Source organism: Nelumbo nucifera, chromosome 1, assembly GCF_055504915.1.
Source record: "Nelumbo nucifera cultivar China Antique chromosome 1, China Antique-T2T, whole genome shotgun sequence".
NCBI classification, from domain to species: Eukaryota; Viridiplantae; Streptophyta; class Magnoliopsida; order Proteales; family Nelumbonaceae; genus Nelumbo; species Nelumbo nucifera.
Window position 1 is genome coordinate 131,649,935 of NC_142649.1, and position 27,241 is coordinate 131,677,175.

Sequence of the window (27,241 nt, forward strand, 5' to 3'; positions counted from 1 at the left end):
TCACTTTTTGCTCCTCAAGTCTTCCAAAATGTTCCTTATTCCAAACTTTTATTTTGGCTCTTATCCTCTGTAGTTTCTTGTGAAATCTTACCCCTTTCCATTTTGTCCTCCTAAATTCCTCATTCCACTGAAATTTTACTTTATTCACAAAATCCGGGTGGGTTAGCCACATGTTTTCAAACCTAAAGGGTCTAGGTCCACTGATAAAATCTTCCACACCTATTCTTATAGGACAATGATCCGAGGTCACCCTAGGCAAAGCTCTAGACACCAAGTTTCCCCAATAGTTCTCCCAGTCAACATTAAAGATAAATCTATCCAACTTCGACCACAAGGGCACTTCCTGTACATTAGACCAAGTAAATCGAGCTTGCACTAGTGGGATCTCCTTTAACTCACAATCAGCAATAAAGCTATTAAACTTTCTCATGCTAGTTGTGATGGTTTGTTGGGAGTTATAAGTTTCTTCAGAAAATCTTATCGCATTAAATTCCCCTCCCAAACACCATGGACCTTCCCATAAACCTTGAATTGCATATAGTTCCTCCCACATGTCATTCCTTTCTCTATAATTATTGGGACTGTAGACATTAGTTACACCCAAGTGAAGTCATCCTCTACATTCTTAAATTTGATGGAAACTGAGAATCTCCCTATTAACTCCTCCACTACCGCTATTCTTTAAGTTTATATTTGTTGGTTATAGGCCTTAGTTATGGGCATTTTTTGTTTTCTTTAATTATTTCTTTACTGTCGACTGCCCCATTAAGGGCATCTAGGTAATTGTACTTAATTTTAGAATTAAGTTAATAAAAGGGATCAAGGGAGCTAAAGAGAGAGGTTCAAACTCTTCTTCTCTCTCTTTCCTTCTCTTCTTCCACAACCTACTTTTGAAACCTCTTTCTTTTTCTTTCTCTTCCTTTCTTTCTTTTCTTATATTTTTTGAATTACTGCAGGTGTATTTCTCAACTGGGTAATGAACAAAAAGTTTGCAAATTGAAGAAGCCTCTGTATGGGTTGAGCAAATTCCACCAACCAGTACAACCAATGGGTTTTAGACAGTACCAAATTGACCACACACTCTTTGTAAATAAGGAACAAGGAAAAACTGCAGTCTTGATAGTCTATGTGAATGACATAGTTATTACTAGTGATTGGGTCTCAAAGATATAGAGGTCGAAGTTCTTGTCCACACATTTTGAGGTGAAGGATTTGGGACCAATACATTACTTCCTTGGGATTGAGGTTGCCCGCTCTCAATAGGGTATCTTCATCTCCCAAAGGAAGTATACCCTAGATCTTCTGAAGGATACAGGGAAGATAGGAGCCAAACCAGAAAACACCCCTATAGGTGTGAATCACAAAGTAGAGGACTGCAATGATGAGACCATAAAGGATTCAAAACAGTACCAAAGGCTTGTTGGAAGACTTCTCTACTAATTTACGACTAGGCCTAATATTGTATATGTCATGGGAGTCCTCAGTCAATTCATGCATGCTCCAAAGGCCACACATCCTGAGGCAGCAAAAAAAGTTCTTAGATGCCTAAAAAAAATCTATGGAACTGGTCTCTTCTTCAAGAAGCATGGACATCTGAAAGTTGAAGTTTGTACTAATGTTGATTGGGCCAGCTAAGGGGATGATAGAAAATCCACCAGTGGTTACTGTACCTTTGTAGGAGGAAACCTTGTTACTTAGAGAAGTAAGAAACAAAAAGAAACAAAGTTTGGTGGCCAGATCTAGTGCAGAAGCAAAATACAAGGCCATGGCTCATGGAGTTGTTGAACTCCTATGGATTAAAAATCTGCTAGGTGAATTAGGTTTCCTCTTGATGGCCCTATGTCACTCTACCGTGATAATAAGGCTACTATCAATATTGCAGCTAATCTAGTGATCCATGACAGGGCCAAGCATATTTAGGTAGATAAACACTTTATCAAGGAGAAGTTGGAGAAGGGAGAAGTGTGCACTCCATATGTCAGCACTGAAGAGCAACTTGCAAATGTTTTTACCAAAGGATTAAATTCCTTGTGGCATTATTATCTTTGTGGCAAGTTGAGTGGGAGTGATGTAATATCTCAGTTACGTATCGCAAGGGTATTTTGGTTCATTTCCATTCTTTTAGTTATGTACAGTTGCCCTTATATATAAATAGAATATCTAGCACTACCAGCCAAGCTTTTTGACTCTCTTACATTTTTCTCTCTTCTATTCTCCCTCTCTTCTTCTTCTTCCTTCTCTTCTCTCTTCTTTCTTCCTTGGAAAACAGTATTCTGAGCTTATCGTTGAATGGAATTTTCTTTTCAAGCTTCATAAATACATACAAAAGCTTCTTGACCATTTAACAGTAGACCATAGAAGACCCACTAATATTTTTCTATAAATACCCCATGTAATAGTTCAAGGGTGAGCCTTGGCACAACAGTTGGGTTTCTCCATTGTACCCTGGGTGACCACGGTTCAAATCTTGGAAACAGCCTATCTGTATGTGCAAGGGTAAGGCTGCATAAATATATTCCTCCCCAGACCCTGCATTGGCAGGAGCCTCGTGTACTGGGCTGCCCTTTTTTACTCCATGTAATAGTTCATTTAAGCCATTTAACTTAATAAACGATTGAAGAGTTTTCCCTATTAATGTGTTTGATGTCAACTCCTAGAGAAATTGTGTGGTGCTGACTCCATTAAGATCTAGCTTTAGCTTATAGCAAGTATTCTGTTTATTTGTTGAGTACTGGTTTGAAAATCTTCATGTTATTGTTTTCATATTTGCTTTTTGTTATTGTTCTTACTAGCCTTCTACATTGCTAAATCATGTCCTCTATCTTTTTCCTTTCCCTCTTATTATCTCATTATTTTCCTTTTTTTTCTTTGTTGTTTTTGTTATGGTATCCAAACCCTTTTATAGTAGTACAACAGGCATCCTTATTGTTTCAATCCCTTAGGTCATTTCTTAAACCTCCAACTAGTTCCTATTTACTCAACCAACCCATAAGCCCAGTTTCAAATCAATTTTACCCACCTACCAATTCTGCCTCCTTTGTATTACTCAACCAACCCATAATCCCTTAGGTCTTTTGATGGGAACATTTAGATCTAAAAGCAACCAAGCTGAGGACCTTGTGATCTGCTTCCGGATTGTCTGAAATCCTTTGGCTGTCATCAGTCCTACTGAAATTTATTAGTAACATGATTCCTTCAATGTTTTCAGTAATATCCACAAGAATTTTGATCATCATGTTCTTTGCTTCACAAGAAACAAGAAGCAAAGGTGTCACCAATGAACTATAGGCGATATACCTTATCCCCATTAGCCATCAATAACAAATAATCATTAAATAAAAAATCACAAAAATAACAAAGATACGTGCAACTATTGAAAGCAATAAACAAAAAAACATATACAGCTTTGATGTGAGGAAAGTTGCTAAGGTTGATGTGAGGAGAGGAGGGGATGTCGGTACAGGTTGATGTGAGGAAAGTTGGTAAGCTGGAGGAGAGGATGTCAGTTCTAAGGGCAAGCCTGGTTGGAAGATTTGTGGGTCTGGATTTGGAAGTAGAGAAGGTCGAAGCTTGGGCTAGCCTTGAAAGGGGAAAAGATAAGGTGATAGGAGTTAGGAAGATGAACGGAGGTCTGTTCCTCTTCATATTCCACAGTAGAGAAGGGACAAAAGAAGCGTTGGAAGCAGAACCGAAGATGAGACAGTTCGATCTCAGATTGAGGCAGTGGTTCCTGGCGGTAGGCACCTTAAGCAAAGGAAGAAGGAGAAGAAAGGTAGTCTGGATTGCCATTGTGGGGTGTACAGAGGTCTATGGGCTAAACACAGAAGAGGAAAGGATCGAAGAAAAATGAGAGGAAAATCATTTCTTTTGCAGTATGTTGTTGGGTACTAGGGAACAAGGAAACAGCAGACTCTTTGAAGACAATCAGAAAACATTGAAACTCAATTAGCTCTGGTCGGGAAGCAGTTAGTGATTTGGATTTGGGTGCTACCAGTTTTTTGTTCAATTCAACAGTTTAGGGTTGGGGGAGTATTTATGAATGTTCCTGAATTCGGTTGATGTAATTTGGTTGAGCTTTTGTTCGCAATCAGGTTTTGTTCTGATGCATGTAATGAGGTGCCATCTTGTCACCTATTGGATTGTAATTCCTTTTTTTTTTTTTTTGTTTAATGAATTTTCATTTACTCTTCAAAAAAAATGATAAGTGCAACAAAGTGGTAAAGAGCTTTCACCCACACATTACACTACAACAATACAAAACAAAAACCAAATACTAAATCAGCACCCAGCATCCCTGTAACCAGACCCACAGTAGAAGTTGTCCCCAAGATCTTGTCCACTGATATCCTTGCATTCAGCATGAGACAGTGACCAATCCTCAATCAACAAACATATCTCAGCTAGAACTTTCCTTCCCAGTTGATATTTATCATCAAAAATGTCTGTTCCTTTCTTTCCCAATACCCCAACAAACTGCAAGCAGTATAGTGCTCCATAGATTTTTCACTTTTTTCCTGCCTAAGATTGTACGCCAAATCAAGAAGATTACCAAAGAATCATGCAGATTTGACTTCTGAATATTGAACATGTTTAAGCAGTCCCGTATGAAAGCTAATTGTGGACAATTGCCTGATTGATCAAGAGTTTACTGATCAAAACAGTGGAGGTGGGGTCATTCCACTCCTAAATCCCCCAGTTTGTTATGAAGAAATTGGAATGTGTATGGAAATTTTCTTTTGTTCAATGGAATGCATTCCAAGGAAGAAGGGAGTGCAATCTTAAAATTTTACACATGAATTTTACTTTTTCCAATGTCATTACCATGGAATGACAAGAAAATAATGAGCTTTACTTATCATAAATATAAATAAATATATATATATATATATATATATATGCAAACCCTAATATGATCAAGCTCTGAAATGGAACATAGAATTAGAAAAAACTAGTTATTAATAGACCAAGCATCTGAAGAGAGAGAGACAGAGAACCAGATTAAAAGATAAAGTATCCAAGAGATGTACTCACGCTTCTTCTAAATCAATAACTTTAATTGCAATATCTTTGTTGAGCTCTTTGTCAAACCTGCAATACAGGAAAGGTATAATGAAACACTAAATTGAGTGATCAAGGGGGCACAAGTCTGTGCAGCAAGTTTGTTCTACTTGTCCAATTGTTCTTATTTTCTACTGATAGCAGTTCTCGACATGATACCAACAGAATGGCAGATCCAAGAGGACCTATGGCACACCAAACTTTTGAGAAAACATTTTATATACATCAAGGGGACGATCTCTTCCATTACTTTGGTTCAATAATTCATAACAAGGTAGAAACTGATGGGGATATCACCCATATAATTAGGGCAGGATGGGAAAAATGGACATTTGAAGTCTTATGTGATAGGCAATAGCCACTTAGGTTAAAAGGAAAACTCTATAAAACAGTTGTAAGCCTAGCAATGCTGTATGGAACAGAATGTTGTGCAGTCAAGAAACAACATGTTCAAAAAATCAGTGTGGTAGAAATGCATCTACAAAGATGGAGTGGAATCCACTGTGTATCCAAAAGATGGACAAATATTGCATTATTTGAAGCTAGGAATTTAAATGAATCAACAAGATTCAAAAGTTAAGGAATACACAATGTGTAACAAGGTCACATCTATCGCCCAATGGACTAATAGTATCATGGTGAAATTCTAGCATCAGAAGAGTGTCAGTCATGAAGACCTTAAATTAACGTAGTCATCAAGGCATAAAGATGATTCTCAATTCTAGGCAACAATAAAGTGCCTACTCACCAAAGCAACAAAATTTGATAAAGAAAAAAAAAACTAATTACAGATTCAAATCCTAGTTTTATATGCCAATCAAAAAATATACAAATAGAAAAATATCAGAGCTCTTTTCCCTTTGTTCCAACCCCTCCTCTTTGGTTTTCCCAGTTAAAGAAATCTAGTCAAGGCCAATTCCTCCTAAAATAACTGTTTTCTGTTGGGAAGCCTATTATGGTAAGATCAATACTTTGGAAAGCCTACAAAAGAAGCGACCTTATATGTCTTAAGCCCCGAATTGCTGCATCTTGTGTAAAGTGAAAAGCGAGGACTGTTACCATTTGCTGATATCTTGTTCTTTTGCTGTTAACATTTGGAATTGGATCTTAATTCTATTTGTGTGCAGGTGGAATTTGTTGTTAGACAGTGTATGCCCTTAGCTCCAATCAAAATGATGTACATTATGACATTTAATGAATAAAGTACATATTTGATTCATGTTATTATGGTGTGTTTCTGTGTAATACCCTTAAACTGGACACATATAAGACTCGTGTTAGTTTAGAATCTTCACAACCGTTGGATAGATCTGGGGAGATTTATCATGCCAAGGCTGACACTGATGTGCCGCCAAGTTGGTGAGGGTGGCTTGTCTCAGCTGCAAGGGTGATGAGACCTGAGGTACATGCAGTGCGGGTTTTCGTGAAACCCTAAACCGGACCAGAATTCCAGTATTGCCCTGGACCTTGGAGATAGATGGGCAAAACTGGAATGTTACACCTGACCCCTAGACTCGATTATAATATTGCACTAGGTGTCGGATTGGGCTGTCTTTGATATGCCAATCAGTGAGATCCTTAGAGGGGGTCAAAACCTGGGTATGTTGGGACAGTCTGAGAATTCATCTGAGTGGGTGATCATAGTGACAGAATCAGCCCCTTTGTCGGACAAAGTAAATGATCGGGGATGCACTCTCTCTGATGGAAACCAAAGTTGCCGGCAGTCGATTTCAACCGTTGAAATTTGTTTTGTAAAATACATTTATATAGAGATATACATATATATATATATATATATATATATATATATATATATATATATATATATTATGGTTTCAAAATGTTTACAAAAGGTTTTCATTCCCGGGATCCATGTGAGTAGAGAGTGCAGCACTGTACCTTGCAATCGAGGGAGAGGTCCTCTCTTGTCGGGCAGTGTTTGATCATTATGAGCTGAGAGGTTAACTGTAAGACCATTGAGGGTATTACCTGATGGCTAATCTTACATCTGCCCACAGTCCTTGGGTTTTTATAAAGTGGCTTGACCCAAGGACCATTTAGTGTAAATGTTGGGCCCATTAAGAGCCCATGGTGATGGACTCAGGGGTTCACTGTCTCCTACAGTGAATTCGGCCAAGCCTTGTAACAGATGCTGGACTGAACCCATGTGGCTGATGTGTAGATCAATGTTTGGGTCCCACGCCATACAAGGATACCCAACTGGGCAGCAATTTGGAGGATAAGAGAGCACATGGACTTAATGGGCCTAAAGCCCAATTCGAACTGGTTTAATATGATTAATTAAAGAGGGGCGGTTCTGGGATTTAGATCAGCAGATAGGATAGGGAGTTATCCCTATCCACTCAGAGAGTCCAAATCCAAATAAAGATTTGGATTAGGAAACTCCTAATGGGATTAGGAGGGCTGATCATTATCTGCAGATAAAATAAGGGATTATCCTTAGAGAGTCCAGATCCAAATATAAGATTTGGATTAGGAAACTCCTAATGGGATTAGGAGAAGCTCTCTTTAAAGCTATAAATAGAGGAGGAGGGCGAACCCCAATTTACCCCATCAGATTACTGATACAAGAGAGAAGACAGCTGCAGTTGGACTGACGCCATCTTCTGCTCTTTCCTTCTCCTGTTGTTGCCGCCATTGCCAGTTCAATCTCCACCTGTAGGAGCGATCAAGAAAGCTTCTTGATATCAGTTTTTTGAGAAAAACTGATCTGAAGTCGTGCTCACTCGCTCTCCATCGGATTCTTGGTGAAAAATCAGGTTCTTGTTGATGAACCACCCTGTTGATTCTGCTCCACCCTACGCTGTGTCATCTTCAGTGGGAGCAGTCTTTGGTGATCTCCTTGGGCGTGAACACCTTCATTAGAAGTTACTACTACTCTGTATCAAATATTTCCCTCTCCTACCTTTTGGTTTCAGATCTGGTCTGGTTTAGGGTTCAAGATTGATCCTTGAAAATGCAGTTTTCTAAAATAGGGAATTTGATTCCCACATGGGAGAGAGAAATTTTTGAAATTTCGCCCAACCTACATGTAGGGTTCGGCCATCCATATGATGGATCTCTCATCCCTTCATTTGCCCTATGAAGTAAAGCTATTGTTTGAACTGCATACCTTAGGACAGCTAACAAAAAGATTTTAATGTGGAAGTGTATGAGAGCAGCTAGTTTGTGGACAATTTGGGAAGAGAGAAATTCAAGAATCTTCCAAGAAAAGGAAAGAAGCCTAACTGAAGTAAAGGAGTATATCATGGCAAGGACAATTTCATGGCTGAAAACTAAAGATCTGTTTGGGAACTATTCCTTTGATGATTTAAGGAGAAATTGGGCAGCAGTGGCATCCACAGCTCCCACAAAGAACACTCTACAAGCAGAATGGATACCTCCCCCGAAAGGAATGGTAAAACTGAATTTTGACAAAAGCAGTCAAGGTAATCCAGGGCCCTCGGGTAAAGGAGGGATTCTAAGGAATAAGGACAACAACATCATATGTCTATTCTCAGGACCAATGGGATTTGGTGACTCTACAAGGGCGAAGATACTAGCTGCGGTACAAGGAATACAAGTTGTTGGTCAACTAGGAATGGAGAACTTGATAGTTGAAGGGAATTCCGAGGTGGTAATAGGTTGGTTATCAAAACCAGAAACAGTTTATTGGGGTTACAGGGATCTTCTAAAGAAAGTTCGTTGGCTTACAAGGAACATGTCAATTAGTTTTCAGTGGATTAGCAGGTCAGTCAATACCATGACTGACTCTTTGGCTAAACAAGGGGTATCAAGGGCTGACCTGTTTTCGGCTACCTTATAATTGTAATTCAAGATAGAATGTGCTTCATTGTTTAACTCTAAAGGGAGGTAACATCTCACACCTCCCTTTATGTTGAATGTACATTTTTTCTATTTTATGTTTAATAAAACATCACTCATTCTCATTTATCAAAAAAACAATAGCAGAGCTCTTTACTAAATAACAATGAATTGTACATCAAAACATGGTAAATCATGCCCCCACACTTTAGACATGTGGCATTGTAAAATTTCAATAGATAGAATCTTAGAAGAGGTTAAACTCTCACTCTTAAAAAAGTCTATCCACTCACAAAAAAGTGATAAGTCCACTCTCTTAAAATTCATGCACGTAGCATCCTAATCCCTAAGGTTGTGTTTGGTTGCAATGCAAACAAATTTGTATTGATGCAAAACCATGGCAGTGCAAATGATTTGAGTGTAAATTCTGACCTATTTTTATTTCAAATTTTAGCTTATTTTGTTTCATTGCAGTACAAATGAAGTAAAATGAGACATGAAGTAGAATAAAGTAAAACCCCAAACAAAATCAAATGAGAATTTGCATTTTTTTCATGGCACTCTTATGCATTTGTACTAATGCAAATAAAATTGCACAGCAACCAAACACAGCATAAAAAGTGGCCACTTCAAATGTTATGGTAGTAACTGAATTTTATTCAAACACAACCATTTCAAAAATAACGATTAAACAAATAATTTAACTTAAAAATATTCAAAATATTAAATGGATAAAAATAAAAATAAATTAAATTCATAAAAATGACTAAACAATTTATACAAATGGTGTGAGTTTCATTCTTTTAGATGAAATAGTTTATTAATTGCAAACTAGATTTAACTTTTTTGGAAGCGTAACTTAATTTACCTTTTAAAAATAAATTTATCAAATAAATAGTGAATACAAATTAAAGTGGGTTACTACTTACAAATAAGACCTCATTTAATCTTTTTAATCATATTAAAAAAGTTGCAAAGTTCAGAGATGTTGAAGAGAGAAGAAAAGGAGGAAGAGAAGAAGGAAGTGTCGAGAAGAGCTTGGTGTAGCACTATTCACACCAAGAGGCTTTTCATTTCTTATTCATTAGCAAAATTAAAAAAGTGCCCTTGAATAGGCACCCAAATACAAAATAACACAAAAAGACAGAAATGTCCTCACACTCTTAACACTCCCCCTCAAGTTGATTATAGATATTTATCATGCCCAGCTTGCTCAAATTGTTGTTGAGCTTTGATTTGGGAACACCTTTAGTAAGACAATCAGCCAACTGGTCTTCAGACCTCACATAAGGTAGACAAATCTCTCCACTGGCAACTCTTTTTCTAATGAAATGTCGATCAACCTCAATATGCTTTGTACGATCATGTTGAACAGGGTTGTGGGCTATGTTTATGGCAGCTTGATTGTCACAATATAATGTCATTGGAGTATCAATTTGCACTCTCATTTCTGTCAACAAGTTCTTCAACCACGACAATTCTGAAACTCCATGTGCCATCACTCTATACTCTACCTCTGCACTAGATCGAGCTACAAATGATTGTTTCTTACTTCTCCAAGACACAACATTACCACCCACCAAAGTACAATAGCCAGAAGTAGACCGCCTATAATCAATAGAACCTGCCCAGTCAGCATTAGAATAGGCCTCTACCTTCAGATGCCCATGATTAGAATACAATATCCCCTTTCCTGGACATCCCTTCAAATAGGCAAGTATTCTATTCACAACTTGCATATGAGATGATCTAAGCTTGTGCATGTATTGGTTGACCACACTCACAGCATATGATATATCTGGTCTAGTCAGACACAAGTAGAGAAGGCGACCAATAAGCCTCTCACACACCATTGTCAAGAAGAGCATCTCCATCATCAACTCCCAACTTATGATTGGGATCAATTGGAGTTTCAGCTGGTTTACAATCCAATTTTCCTACCTCCTGAAGCAAATCAAGGACATATTTCCTCTGGGAAATATAAATGCCCCTCTTTGACCTTGCTACCTCAATACCTAGGTGTTGGAAAGTAGAAGATTGACTCTCTGATTGATTCTCCATAATTTTAGGTCCATCAGTTTAGGAAACTTAATTTCCTAGAATCATGGGATATTAATTGGAGAATCCCACTGATATAGAAATTAATTTTTTAGGAAAAGTTAGTTTCCTATTTTATCACCCTGTAAATTAGCTCTGTAATTCTATATAAAGTTGTGTATATGCTCCTTCTAAGATATACAATCAATTCATTTTTTCTCTCAAATTTTCACATGGTATCAGAGCTGGTCACGACTTAATCCACACATAGTATCTCTTTGGTCATCTCTGTTGCTGGTTCAAGAACTCTCTAAGAGTATTTGGGAGGTTCTTGAGTGTCCTTGATTCTTCTTCGAGATCGGCTACAGATCTGAACTCTACATTTTTGCTTCTTCTGGACTGTTGCGCCATCGGATTCATCCTTTTTTCTTGGATCTCTTTGTAGAGACATCAGATCAGTCTGAAATCTTAGATCTGGTGTTGCCCAGAGCAGATTTACTGAATCCCTTTGGTTTGGTTTGGATCAGTTTTGATTTTGAGTGGTTTCGATCCACTCTTCAGTTTAGTGGAGCATTACAGTTACTTTTTTTTTTACATTGGCTGAAAGATTCTTTAGGCCTTCATCGCCAACCCTTACTAAGTTTTTCAGACCTTCATTGTCTGTTTTTCTCTCTTTCTTGAAGCCCGCCCAATATGTCAGAAACCACTGTATCAAATACCACTGCACAATCCGAAGAAGTTTCCTCACATCAAGCATCTGGTGACCTGCAAAACATTCAGGCAGCATATAGGTTGAACAGGAAAAATTATTTGAAGTGGTCTCAGTTTGTTCGAACAAATTTAAAGGGAAAAGGAAAGCTTAGCCATCTCTTAGGGACGGGACCGAAGGAAGGAGATCCAAGATTTGATGCATGGGACGAAGCTGACTCCATGATCATGTCATGGTTATGGAATTCAATGAACCCTGAAATCAGCGACACGTGTATGTTTTTATCCACGGCTAAAGAGATCTGGGATGCCGTCCGACAAACATATTCAAAAGCATGTGATGCAACACAAGTGTACGAAATCAAAGTCAATTACCGAGTATGCAAATTTACTGCAGAACCTGTGGCAAGAACTCGGTCATTATCGGTGCATTGAGACTAAATGTGCAGCGGATGCAGCAATCCTAAAGAGTTCTATGAAAAAAGATCGTGTTTATGACTTTCTTGCAGGACTCAACGCAGAATTTGATCAAGTTAGGGTCCAGATTCTCGGCAAATAAGAGGTACCATCTCTAAATGAGACTATTTCTCTAATCTGTGCTGAAGAAAGCCGTAGGGGGATTATGCTTGAACCCCAAGTACTAGAAGGTTCAGCCATGACTACAAGGATGGAACAACCGAAAATACTGGAAGGAATGAAGACAGATTTGTCCTCTGCACGGGACAACAAGGAGTCTCTTTGGTGTACCTATTGCAAGAAACCAAGGCACACCAAAGAGAAGTGTTGGAAGCTGAATGGTAAACCATCAAATAGGGAATGGGGCTACAGAGGAGGACAACAGAAGAGTCGAAGTCAAGCTAACTTCACCACAAATCAACCGAGCCAAGAAAAGCCTCCAGACAAGACCGAGTTCAATAAGGAGGAGATCGAAAAGTTAAGGGGGCTTCTGGGATCGTTGGAGAAACCTAGTGGTACAGGCTCTCTTGCAATCTCAGGTAAGTTTTCTATTCCTCACGGACTAAATGTCTCAGATGAACCTATTAGGGATTTATGGGTTATTGACTCAGGAGCCACAGATCACATGACTCACTCCTCACTACATTTTAGCACTTATACCCCCTGCCCAAGCAATCGAAAAATAGCCATTGCAGACGGTTCCTTACTACCATAGCTGGTCTTGGGGATATCCATATTAATCCATCACTTACACTAAAAAGTGTCCTTCATGTTCCAAAATTGTCCACTAACCTGATATCCATCCAAAAACTCACCCATGACATGAACTGTAATGTGCTTTTCTATCCTTCTTACTGTATATTTCAGGACTAGGATTCGGGGAAGAGGATTGGACTTGCTAAGGATAAGAATGGACTCTACTATCTTGAAGAATCATGCAAATCAAATATTGTCCAGGATAAGTTATCTCTGTCATTCCTTTCATCATCCAACAAAGACACCATTTGGCTTCATCACTTTATACTAGGACATCCATCTTTTGGAATTCTGAAAACTATGTTTCCCTCTTTGTTTAAAGGATTGAGTGTTGAATATTTTCATTGTGATGTGTGTGAATTTGCAAAATACAAGCGTGTGCCCTTTCCAATCAGTAACAAGAGAAGTTCAGTCCCATTCTTTTTTATCCATAGTGATATATGGGGACCCTCCACAGTTCCAAATGTGTCTGGCTCACGATGGTTCGTCTCTTTTATTGATGAATGCACTAGGGTCTCTTGGATCTTTCTTCTTAAATCTAAATCAGATGTAAGTAGTGTACTCCCAAATTTCCATAACATGATCCAAAATCAGTTTGGGGTCAAAATCAAAAGATTTAGATCAGATAATGCACGGGATTATTTCAACCAAACTTTATCCCCATATTTTCAAAAAGAAGGGATTATCCATGAATCCTCCTGCATTAATACTCCACAACAAAACGGAGTAGCAGAAAGGAAGAATGGTCATTTACTAGCTGCAACCCGAGCCTTACTTTTCCACCAGCATGTTCCAAAAACCTATTGGGGGGAAGCTGTGCTTACAGCCGCATACATTATAAATCGATTACCTTCGAGGGTATTGGGATTTAAAACACCAATGGAAACACTTTCTCAATTTTATCCCGATCTACGTACAACAAATAATCTCACCCCAAGAATCTTTGGATGCACTGCTTTTGTCCATGTTCATACCCATAATAGAGGGAAGTTAGATCCAAGAGCCGTCACGTGTATTTTTGTGGGTTATTCGTCCACCCAAAAGGGTTATAAGTGTTACCACTCACCTACTAAAAAATTCTTTGTCTCTATTGATGTCACTTTTGAAGAAAAAACACCATATTTCACTCAACCTTATCTTCAGGGGGAGTCCTTGTCATTCATTGAAGATAAGGACAGAGATTTGTTCCTGCTTGGTCTACCTACAGTTTCTCAACACCCAAACTCAGCATCTATACCAGTTCAATCCGTATCGGCACCTATCGAACCACCTCAAACCAAACCAACTTCTTCACCCATTCATACCAGACCCATGACAGAGAATGATGAACTTTGTGATTCTATGAGATTGCAGGTATATTCAAGAAGAAGAAACCAGGATCCTAATCTTGTGCAGGTTCAAGATTCAACTCCTAATCCTTAGAATGAGGTAAATACAGTTCCAGAAATTTCTTCTGAATTAGCATCTGACCAAGATCTTCCTATTGCCCTTAGGAAAGGCACAAGAGAATGCACTAAACATCCCTTATATCCCTTAGCAAATTTTGTGTCCTTTAAAAAATTCTCACCATCACATAGGAGTTTCCTAGTTAGTCTAAACACCATTCATAATCCTAATACTTTATCTGAGGCATTATCTGATGAGAAATGGAAAGATGCTATGAGAGAAGAGATGCAGGCTCTAGATAAGAATCAAACATGGGAAATTGTTGACCTACCACCAGGAAAGAAACCCGTGGGGCTGCAAGTGGGTTTTCACAGTAAAGTACAAGTCAGACGGCTCTCTAGAAAGATACAAGGCAAGACTCGTGGCAAAAGGATATACACAAACCTATGGTGTTGACTATCAGGAGACATTCGCTCCAGTGGCTAAGATGAATACAGTAAGAATTTTGATGTAAAGAATGCTTTTCTTCACGGTAATTTAGAGGAGGAGATATACATGGATATTCCTCCGGGCTTCAAAGGAAATCTAAAAGGAAATAAAGTTTGCAGGTTGAAGAAAGCACTATATGGTCTCAAGCAATCACCTAGTTTGGAATATTTACTAAAGTTATGCTTGCCATCGGATACAAACAAAGTCAGGGAGATCATACACTCTTTATAAAGCATTCGGATGCAGGGGGAGTCACGACTCTTCTGGTATATGTCGATGACATAATTGTGACAGAAAATGATGAAAAGGAGAAGGAAGCCTTGAGAAGATGCCTAGTCAGAGAATTCGAAATAAAAGAACTTGAGAGATTGAAGTATTTTCTAGGGATTGGAGTAGCTCATTCCAGAGAAGGCATCTTTATCTCACAACAGAAATATGTAACAGATCTTTTAAGAGAGACAGGAAAGTTAGCATGCAAACCATCCTCCATGCCGATTGAGCCAAATTACAAATTGGGAGAAGCAAATGAAGATCCAGTCATGAATAGGGAAATGTACCAAAGATTAGTAGGAAAACTTATATATCTTGCCCACACAAGGCCAGACATAGCATATGCCGTGAGCGTGGCTAGCCAGTTTATGCACAACTCGAAAGAGGTTCACCTACAGGTGGTCTATAGGATACTACATTACCTAAAGGCTAATCCTGGCAAAGGAATCTTGTTTAAAAGAAACACTGGATTAACCCTAGAGGCATACACCGATGCAGATTATGCAGGCTCTCCCATGGATAGGCGGTCCACTATAGGTTACTGTACGTTCCTTGGAGGAAATCTTGTGACATGGAGGAGTAAGAAGCAAAATGTGGTAGCTAGATCAAGTGCGGAGGCAGAATTCAGGGCAATGGCTCAGGGAGTATGTGAATTACTATGGCTCAAGATAATTTTGGAAGACCTAAAGATCAGATGGGAAGGTCCAATGAGATTATTCTGTGACAACAAGTCAGCTATTAACATTGCTCACAATCCCGTCCAACATGACAGGACAAAGCACATTGAGATAGATAAACATTTCATAAAGGAAAAGCTGGATAGCGGATTAATTTGCACTCCATACGTCTCAACGAATGGTCAACTGGCAGATGTGCTGACAAAAGGGCTTTGCAGTGTGGCATTCCAAGGACTTATCTCCAAGCTGGGAATGAAAGATGCATATTCACCAGCTTGAGGAGGAGTGTTGGAAAGTAGAAGATTGACTCTCTGATTGATTCTCCATAATTTTAGGTCCATCAGTTTAGGAAACATAATTTCCTAGAGTCATGGGATATCCTAGAATCATGGGATATTAATTGGAGAATCCCACTGATATAGAAATTAGTTTTTTAGGAAAAGTCAGTTTCCTATTTTATCACCCTATAAATTAGCTCTGTAATTCTATATAAAGTTGTGTATATGCTCCTTCCAAGATATACAATCAATTCATTTTTTCTCTCAAATTTTCACAATAGGAAATACCGGAGATTTCCGAGATCGTTAATTTTGAATTCAGTAGTAAGGAAAGACTTCAGTTCAACAATCCTAGAGATATCGTCCCCTGTGATAACAATATCATTGACATATACTATCAACATAGTTATCTTTCCATTTGCTCTCCTAATAAACAGGGTATGGTCAACTTGGAAGAGAAACAATTTCCCAAGTCTGGTTTTTTTTTAGTGCCTCCATTACTTGGTTCATAGCATCCTTCCAATGAGGGAACTGCACTGCCTCAGTAACATTGTGAGGGATAAAAACAGAAGCAATAAAGAGATATAGGCACAATAAGAGGGTGACAAAGTATCATAAGAGACATAGATTGAGATAGGATACTTAGCACATGTCCATCTCGCTTTGCGAATTGCAATAGGAAGGTTGAGGTTAGAATCTACAAGAGTAGGCTCAACAATAGATTCAACATAGGCATCAGAAATAGGAAGAGGTTCAGAATCCAAATTACCCGAGTCCGAGAGGTCAAATTGTAATGGACATTCAATCTCTGGAGCCATCCTCTTTCTTCGTTTGACAAACCACTGATGCCAAGAACGAGGAATAGGAGGAGGCAAAGGAGGAGGCACGGGAGGAGGACAACTATGACTATAGGGAGGAGGAGGAAAAGGATTGACAACATCAGTTGCAAGAATTAGCATACAAAAGAGAGTCTGATCTTCACTAACATCCTCCCCTGAAGAGAAGGTCGAGAGACACAGAAGAAGGGAGTAGACTCAAAGAATGTGACATCTTTGGACACATACTTTTTTCTAGAACAAGAATCATAACAACGATACCCCTTTTGGACTAAAGAATATCCCAAGAAGACACACTTAATAGACTTTGGATCAAATTTTAGCCTAGAAAGACTCGTGTCATGGACAAAACAAACACACCCAAAAACCTTGGGAGGAAGATGGAATGTATCCTCATCAAGAAAAAGAGGTTGCTGAGGAGACTGAAGGTGCAGGGTCCGCGAGGGAAGTCTGTTAATAAGATATACAATTGTTTGAGCAACATCCCCCCAAAACCGAGTTAGAACATGCATCTAGAATAACAAGTCTCTGGAAACTTCAATCACATGTCTATTTTTTCTCTCTGATACCCCATTTTGTTGGGGAGTATGAGGGCAAGAACTTTGGTGAATCACTCCTTTTTCTACAAGGAAGGTTTGTAGGTGCTTCTCAAAGTACTCATTGGCGTTGTCAGATCTAATAATCTTAATCTTCTTCTCAAACTGTGTCTCCACCATACTAAAGAAGCCTTTCACAATTGAATGAACTTCATCTCAGTTCTTCATCAAGTACAGCCAAGTATACCGTGAGTAATCATCAATAATGAGAATGAAATATTTGTAGCCACCCATACATGGAATGGAATAAGGTCCCCAAACATCAGTATGTATTAAATGAAAAGCAACATTACTTCTTTTGTTACTTGCAAAAAAGGTTGTTCTACATTGCTTTGATAGTTAACAAACTTCACATTGTAGACCAGAATTAGACAATGACTCAAATAAACTAGGAAACAAAAACTTCAAGGAACCAAAAGACACATGTCCAAGACGATGATGCCACAATTTCAATTGACTTAGTTTCTCATCATGACAAGACACAGACTGACACATTGTTGGTGTGAAAATTTTAATAAATTCTCATGCAACATAATTCACTCAATCAAGTGATTGAGTTTTTATTATTTTGGGTAAGGCCCATTCAGGGAATCATACGGATTGTTCCCCTTAATTACAATCCCACAAGAAAGTAGAGAACACCTTTTGATTCTGACTTGGAGAAATGAACGCATAGAACAAAAGAAAAGAACAATAGGATACTTAAAAAAGAACTTTTCATTTGCTTTTCTTTTACATCAGGTGTACAAGAATGAAAAGAAAGAAGAAGAAAATAAAATTGAGAAACTATACAGCAATACATTTCTCTTTTCTTTAATACAAAGAAAATTTCCTTCTCACTCCTTTATTCATAATAAGTTGTAGTCAATCAAATGAAATTCTGATTGTAGACAGCCTTACTCCTTGGAATTTTTCATACAAAAAGGAAACCGTAGTCAATCAAATTGAATATTTGATTGTAGACGATTTTCATCCCTCCATTCTTCATTTTCATTTGAAGGGAGCCATAATCAACCCTTGAGATTTAGACTGTAGATGGTTTACTCCCTAACTTTGTCTTGAAAGATGAACCATAATCAACCAAGTAGAGGCACCTGGTTGTAGATGGTTCATCCCCCCTTACTCTTCATTTTCATTTGAAGGGAACCATAATCAGTCTTTGAGAATTAGACTGTAGATGGCTTAATCCCTAACTTTGTCTTGAAAGAGGGACCATAATCAACCAAGTAAAGGCACCTGGTTGTAGATGGTTTATTTCCCTCTTTTTCCTTTCTCAAAAGTAATAACAAAAGGGAAAGAAAGAAGGATACATAGCAGAAGACATAAATAGGAAGTATTCACAGAGAGGGCTTTCCTTTTCTCTACCTGAATTAGTGAGATTTTCCCTTCCTTGCCTTCCCTTGAGCACTTCTCTTTTCTTCTCTCCTTATCTTTGCTTTTCTTAAGAATCTTTTGTGAAAATTTTCTCCGAAGAGTCTCTCTGTGTGTATGTATGTTTCTAGTTTCCCCTTAAGGAGCTTAAATAGGGAGTGGGGTGGTTATGTAACTACCCCCTCCTCCTAGGTGAAGGACACCTGTCCCTCCCACTTAAAGAGAGAGAACTCCCCACTTAAGATGGGGAACTCCTATACAAGATACTTTTTTATAATTTTAATGATTTGGCTAGTAGACTAGCTAGCCCACTTATTACAAATTATTTGAATAAAAAAAATGACTTCAACACACATCAACCCTAACATTGGAGACTGATCGAGAAGATAAACTCCATCGGCTTCATGTCAGTAGCCAATCGTCTTCCCCGTACTCAAGTCCTGAAAGACACAATGAGATGGAAAGAAGGTTACAAAGCAGTTATGAGACTTTGTAAGAGAACTAACAGATAAGAGATTTCTATGCAATTGTGGAACATGGAGTACAGAGTTCAAAGAAAGAATATCGGTAAGTTTAACTTCACCCAAACCCGATATTGGGGTCTGGGATCCATTGGCAACGGTAATCATACCTTTCCCTGAAAAAAGTCCACAAGTGGTAAAGTAGGAAGGCGTACCAGTCATATGATCACTGGCTCCTGTGTCAATTATCCAAGAGCTAGAGGGTGGGACATGACATGCAAGTGCAGTACCTGATTTTGCAAAGGCACTAGAAGAAGCATTTGAATCAGTAGATGTAGGCAACCCGCTCTTTTCAAGATGGAGTAAGATGCCTCTTAATTTTTCCATCACATCAGAGGTGTCATGAGTAGATGCCAGAGCAGGAGGATTTTTTTCAAGCATGTGAGTCTGAGAATCGTGACTTGCAGTAGCAACATGAGCATTCACTTTCTTTCCAGTTTTAAACTTCTCAGGTTTCAAGTGGGGATTTAGTTTCCAGCATCTATCCTTGGTATGCTTCGGCTTCTTATGGTATTCACAAACCAAAACTCTGCTTAGGCTTTGTGGCCACAAGAGCAGTGTGCTCACCTACAGACACTTACATCATAGCATTCCTCCTACTCTCTTCATTCTGTACAAGAGAATATGCTGTGGAGAGTGACACAATATCAGCACTAAGGATGTGTTGCCTAGTGAAGTCATAATCAGCATTCAAACCGGTAAGAAAATCGAAAACTCGATTTTTTTCAATGTACTTCCTGTATTATTCAGTATCAAGGGGATCTTTCCACTCCAAAGCCTCAAGATAATCAATTTCTTCCAAATTGATTGTAAGGAGGAGAAATACATGGCCACTGATTTCTCCCCCTATCGCATTTTACATGCTTCTCTTCGCAATTGAGAGATTCTAGCAGTGTTTTTCGCTTGAGAATAAGTTGCAGTTAGTCTGTCCCAAATATCTTTAGCTGTTGGAAGGAACATATAGTTACGGGCGATGTGTGATTGCATAGAGCATACAAGCCATGGCATCACCAATAGAATATCCTGCTCCCACTTGGAATAGTGTGGATCTTCAGGCTTCGTTCGACTTAGCTTCCTTACCAGTAATAAATCCGAGCTTACCACTTCCACCAATTGTAAGTTTGGCTGATTATGACCATTTTAGAAAATTTGTCCCATCAAGTTTTACAGTAGTAATCTGTCCTCCAACATTGTCATTGCTTCCCGGAAGAACATAGGTAGGTATGCGGACGTCTTTGTGTGAGTCCATTGATCACAGCCCCTCCAAAAAAAATTTCTGACCAGCACCACAATCTTCCAACAACGGCTGAACTCCCAAAACCTTTTCCACAAGGTTAGACACGAGTTACAGCAAAAAAAACTAGGAAAAATAGGTACTAGTGGCAAAATATGGGAAGAAAAAAATTCCCAAAATAAGTTTTAGGGCTCTAAAAAATTCAGGACTGCTTCCTATAGTCCCAGGGGTTTACCACGACTCAAACACAAGAGGTTTCAAAAACAACCAATCCACCATACAAGCATGCAAGCCCTAAATTCCAGATCTGGATTTTTCGCCAATTTTCATCTGAAAAATCCAAAACAACTTCAAACCACCATGAAACTTATACCAAAATTCCCCTAAAATCAGGGCCAATCAGCAACCATCAAAGACCCATGAAGATGCCACCAACTGTACGGACTGCTGATGTCAACCGGCAGTGTGCTGACATCAGCAAATCTGTCTGCGAGTCACAACCAGCAGCAGAGAGTTTTCTTGATGGTGAGCAACTCTGATACCAAGTTGCAAAGTTCAGAGATGTTGACGAGAGAAGAAAAGAAGGAGGAAGATAAGAAGAAGGAAGTGTCAAGAAGAGCTTGGTGTGGCACTATTCACACCAAGAGGCTTTTCATTTCTTATTCATAAGCAAAATTACAAAGGTGCCCTTGAATAGGCGCCCAAATACAAAATAACACAAAAAGACAGAAATGCCCTCACACTTTTAACAAAAAACAACATAAATTAATAGTGAACTTCAAACAAAGTAGGTCAGACTAGATTGTCAATTACAAAGATGTAAGACCCATGTTAATTTTTCTAATTTAATTTTTTATAGTTAAATAGTAAATTTCAAATTAAATGATACTGTAGTTGCCCCTTAATATGGGGTCATTCTCTAGATAAAACATCGTAAGCCTCTTAAATCAAATAAAAAGCCTAACCTAAATGTCTAATATAAATAATTTAAAAATTGAAATAATTCAGATTAATGGTCCCGTACTTAGTACGGGGGTCATTCCTAGTTACTAATAAAAGATTTAATGGGAGAGTGAGAGAGAGAGAGAGATGTAGATAGGGATATGTACTTTGCTTGGTGGGGCTCATTGTATTACAAGAAGATATATGTGTGTGTGTGCAGGGAGAAAAGAAGAGAGGAAATACCCAGAATCACTTACAGAATGCCTAGAATCACTCTAGGGTATGGGAAAAACCATAATTAGCATAAGCTGAAGAAAACTTAATAAACTTCATTGCTCTTTGTGTAAAACGCCCATACATATCTACAAACTCTAAACTCATAATAATCCTAGGAGTCAAACTGTTAGACTCATAATAGTCCTAGGAGTCAAACTATTAGACTCAATAATCCTAGTAGGACTCAAACTAAGTTGTCATACCCTATTTCAATTCAAAGAAGACTCAATAACTCTAATCCTACTTATGTAATGACTCCAAAATTTTAAACATAAACAAACTATAAATAGATAATCAAACCCTATTATTGGACCCTACAGAAAATTTGTAAAATAACAAAATTATCCCCAGTGTCCAAAAATACAGAAATACATAAAATCTCTCAGAATTCCAATTTTGAATCTTCAGCTCCTGCAACATTCTCCCTCGGTTCAAAAAAACTCATCCTCAAGTTTTGAAGAACTTGAGCACGAAAAGTTGATATGCCCCAATGACAAAAGGAGTAGGACTTCCCGTAGCTACATGCTTGGACTATAGAGTAGGGGCCACACATATACCTAGAAAAGGATCTTGAAAGAAATGTATTTCTGAAACACAGCCTTCCATAACCATCTTTGTTAAATCATCAATAACATTAGCTTCTTGAACACTTAATTCATTAGCCTGCCATTGTGATGAATCTTCCCCTCACTTATTCAAAATTTCAACTACAATATTTGGAACTTTTCCTTCAATCTCTAGCTTAAGAATCACAATCTCTATCTGTTCTGCTACCCTTGGTTCTTCAACAAACTCTAGCACTTCTTCCATTGTTGACGTTGGTGGAACTTGTGCCATGCTAGGTTGTAATTCTTGAATTAGTTCTAGTTGAACTTGTAAGGTAAAGTCAGTTACTAGGGAAAATTTAGTTTTTTTATTTTACTAAGTTCTTGTCGCCTAGGCAACAGACCACACTGCTGCCTAGAATCACCTAGACGCCTTAACAATTATGCAACTAAAAGATGACTTTGAGAGAGAATTGGCAATAGGGTCTATTTAGGGAAGAGACTATCAGAATGGATGTCAGTCTAGTCAAACTACATTTAAGTTACAAGATGCATAGAACCCCTGCTAGACCTTCTGATTTAGGATTTCTTAAACCTGCAGATGTCCATTTCCGGCTCACTTATCAATTCCTAGCAATTTCTTCTTCTCAAATTCCAAGATCAACTAATAGGAGGCAACTGATCTTGTGAAGTTAAGAGTTTAGAGGATGTTGTTTATTTGTTTATATTTTGAGTAAAGGCAAAGTGTAATTTTATTTCCATGGGAAAAAAAAGACAGAAAATGTCCTATACAATGAGTGCCTGTACATTTCAGCATGCCCACAACGTATAACTGTAATGCTATAGAGGATCCTTTTTTATCAATTAGTAGTTAAGAGGATGTTATACACAGTGAGATGACTTTCCTATATGGTTGTTTTGAAATTTATGTTTTTATCATGGTAATTTTACTCCAATCCTCTTTCTTGATAACATTTTAACTCTTTATATTTATCTTCCCTACTCATAAGGTTTCATTATTAAACTCTTGGAGTTGGTTACACAAATCTATTCCTACTGTGTACTCTATCAATAACCATTCTTTCTGTCAAAAAAAATCCCATTTAACACTGCACCAAGGTGCTGGTGCAGCACAATGTCATCCAGAGAACACCTTAGCATTGCACAAAACAATTCAGGATACTTATTCAATATTCATATTGGATTAACTAAGGTTTTTATGTTGGCTGTCAAGCTAGCATTACCCTCCTTTATCCAGGCTAGGCCAACAGTGTATGACAAGGTAGCTACCAATCATCAATCTTCTCTTCAATTGATTTCAAGTTTTCAACAATTAATCTTTCTTTAAGTCAAAAAACACTATGAAGGAACTCAGCAAGAAAACCCAACTTTCCACTCGGGGTATCTTCTAACAAAAACAATAGATATGCTCCCTCATTTAGCATCCATTTAGGGTTATTAATCTTTAATTTCAAGATGGGAAAAATCTGGATCATTGATTAAGCCAAATTGCGCAGACATGTTACTTTTTCCAGAATAGATAACAAAAGCCTTTCATTATGCCAGTTTCAACTATCCAGTCACATTCTAAAGGATCTGAAGTGCAATTTTTTTTTTTTTTTTTTGGATCAGCAACACAGAAAATATTTCATTTAAATTAAGCAAAAGAGGTACAACAAGAATTTGTGAAAAGATACAACAGACCCAAAGGGACTAATTTATCCCAGAATAATACAAATGAGCCAAATACATAGACTGTCTCTGAATCCCTTGCTTAGCTAGACCATCTGCCAATTGGTTTGCCGATCTTCTAACCCAATTGACTTGAATTATCATTTCTTTTGATAGTCATTTGAACCTTCTGAACTCGTTCCTTAAATTCCAAGTTATTCCTTCTCCATTTTCAGCCAACAAGTGGTTCTATTGTTAAAGAAATATATAATAGGCTCAATGCAACATATATTTAAAAGTTCAAGACCATAATGGACTTTGAACCCACAAAAACAGTGGCTTAGCAGACATGAGAAACTAATCCCATCCCCAGATCCCCTCCAATGAGTTAGTGCCCAGATTTGAGTGAGACCCCACGACCAAGAATTCCCAGTGAATAAACTAAATAATAAGTAGGCTTGTGACATAATCAAATTGAACTTGCATACAACAACAGTAAAGTGACATAAATTAAGACTTTCATCGCCAATATTAATTTCAGTCCTTAATCACCATAGTCAACTCTCACTTCCACACATTGTAAATCTAAATCAAGAAAAACTGTAGCAGACTTGATTCCATCAAATTGATAAGGTAGCAAAACATACAGGCACAGAGAAATAATGGATATCCACCCTTCAGAAATATGTCATCAAGTGTCACAGCAAATTAAGCATAAATCTACTAATAATCAGAAATGTAGTACATACCCTTTATATACATCACCAAAGGATCCCTTCCCAATGAGTTCCAGCGAACTAAACCTGGATCCAATGGTATCAACTATTGCAGCTGCGTCAGCCATGTAAAAACAAGGGTGCCTGTATTCCTTACCACCTTAACAAACGATTGCACTACCAATCTCAAATTTCTTCAGAACCCAACAATCTTCTATTCCCTCGTCCTCATCACAAAACAGAATCGACATGGCAACCAATAACCAAGAACAAAGCCGACGAAATTACATCTCAGCCTGAAAGGCCCAACTGAAAACAGCATTTGAAGCATATAGATCAACGAATGGCGTTGTCCCAACGCTATGAAATTATAATGAAACAAGTGAAAACAATGCTGGTCACACTTTCACTCGAAGAAATGCATAGTTTTACAAATGGATTAATAAATTAAATTGAACATCACGCAACAGAGATACTAAAACGACGCCCCACCAAATCCGGTATACGAAGAGAAATTGAAGTAAACATCCTTATAATTAACTCGTAGAAAACCAAAACAGTGCAACGTTGCCTACCAGTTAGGGTTTTCGAAGAAAAATCAATTCAAAAATATATTAAGATAGTTCTGTTATTAAACAACAGTGAATATTTAAATGATCGAACATGTAAAAACTTGCCTGATAATATAAGAAATGAGATTTGAGAATTGAGACAAGTGATATTGTTGTTTGTTATCTTGCAATGGGATTTGTTGCAGTGCACAAGACGATCCAGAAGCTGTCAAACAAGAAACAAACAGCGATGGATCTCCTTGCCACTACTTTCGCATCGCAAGGCCTTTGGCTTCGAGAATTTTGAATCATTCTTTTCTTCTCAGTAATTAATTATTGATTGATAGAGGGGAAGTGTCATTTCGAGTGAGAGGTTCTTTGCATCAGGGTCCCACGTAGAAGTCTTACGTCTCAAAATCCATCGTCTAACGTTGGATCATAAGAATAGAATTAATATGATTTATGTGTAGAAGTAAATGCAACTTTGCCGTGTTGGGTCGTGTTCAAGATAAACCCAGGCCCAAAAACCGATGAACCCAGGCCCAATATCAAAGCCCAAACCAAATCTGGCTACACCCGATACAACTCGTGATGAACTAAGGCCCTTTGGCAATTGGGAGGGCTGAGCTCAAGAGTCGGTTAAGTTTGTTTAGCTGCTTTCAAGCGCTCAATAGTCAAGAGTCAAGACCAAGGAGGTCGAAGCTGATTTGGGCTCTCCAGACTCCATATAACATAACTTATAGATTGTCCTTGTGGGGCCTACCTTAGAACCCCAAAGCTGTTACATTTCGGTCCATGCAAATGGACAGTGAGAATTAGGCTTTTTCATGGGCCGGGTCGACCCAGCCCATTCTCGGTCAGGCTAAAACATGCTCTTAGGTTTGCAAGCTTGAATTCGGGCCCAAAACACTAAGCTCGCTTTTTGCGAGTTGGACTTGGGATTTGTCAAAAAAAGTTTGACCCAATTTTATTTTATATAATAAAAAATATATATTATATTTTATATATTAAATGTTTTTATTATTAAGTTAACCCAAAACCCTGGAATGTGGATCACATGTGAACAAAACACGTAACCAAAATCATCTCATACATGGCAGGCCCCACTTTTGTAATGGGTCCCAACCTTATTGTGAGATGTGTGGTGTGAGAAGATGTTGGTAGAGGGTTGGAAGTTGGAACATGTAGGTTATTCAAACTCAAAACCTTGACCCAACTTTTCCCCTGTAGCCTTTTCTCTTTAACCCAAAACTTTATTCTAAGTTTTGAAGTTGAAGTCTTCAATCTTCGTACTTCTCTCTGTTTTTAGTCACACACACCCACATACCACAACGGTGACCAGCGGCAAGGGACGTTAGTAGTGCCATCCTCCATCTTTCTCTCCGGCAAACAATTTTCTGCAACGACGGCTGGCAATCCTAACTCATCTGATCCGGTTCTGTTTAGTGTTAGCACCTTAGTACTCACCACTCACCACCATGATAGGGGCCACTGGCCACAGCCCACAAGGCACCACCTCCCACCACTGCACCATGTCCTCTCTCTCTCTCTCATCACAAATCACAAATCACCACCGCCCCACTTCACAAACACCACCACCGGGCCACTTTTATTTTTCTTTGAAGAACAAAATTAATCTAAGCTTCTCAACTAGAACAACTACTCAACTCAAAATGTAATTTTCTTTCTTTTTTTTGGCGGGGCAATAGAAGGCCAGCAAAGCTCGCAATTTTATTTATATGAAAAGGAGACCGTCAAACTATTACATATGTAGCTAATATTTATAAAGATGAGCTATAGTGTTTCATTCACGCTGGACATGTTCTATCTAAACCTTCTCAAAGGATCTTAGTAAAGTGTATATATGATCTAAAAGCATTGTTTCAATCCAATTGCCATTTGTAATTTTTACTTTGGATTTTTGTCACAGTTTGCATTGCATCAAAAAATATTATGACTTTTTTGAATCCTTCTTTTTTCTTTCTTTTTTTGTGTGTGTATGTTTTACCCAAAATAGGAAGTAATTATTGTTCTTATCAATT

The 27,241-nt window shown here is 38.1% G+C and overlaps 1 protein-coding gene across 2 annotated transcripts in view; it reads right to left on the bottom strand.

Annotated features, from left to right (window-relative positions):
• Window positions 1-25,526, bottom strand: part of LOC104608172 (uncharacterized) — a 112,611-nt gene extending 87,085 nt beyond the window's left edge. For both annotated transcript variants that reach the window (XM_019199574.2, XM_019199575.2), the window contains exons 1-3: window positions 25,326-25,526; window positions 24,682-24,957; window positions 5,032-5,088 (exon numbers count right to left, since the gene is read on the bottom strand). In XM_019199574.2, the coding sequence (XP_019055119.1) occupies window positions 5,032-5,088; window positions 24,682-24,776 (152 nt within the window). In that variant the 5' untranslated portion in view covers window positions 24,777-24,957; window positions 25,326-25,526. The remainder of the gene's footprint in view (window positions 1-5,031; window positions 5,089-24,681; window positions 24,958-25,325) is intronic.
• Between the last annotated feature and the right edge of the window lie 1,715 nt (window positions 25,527-27,241).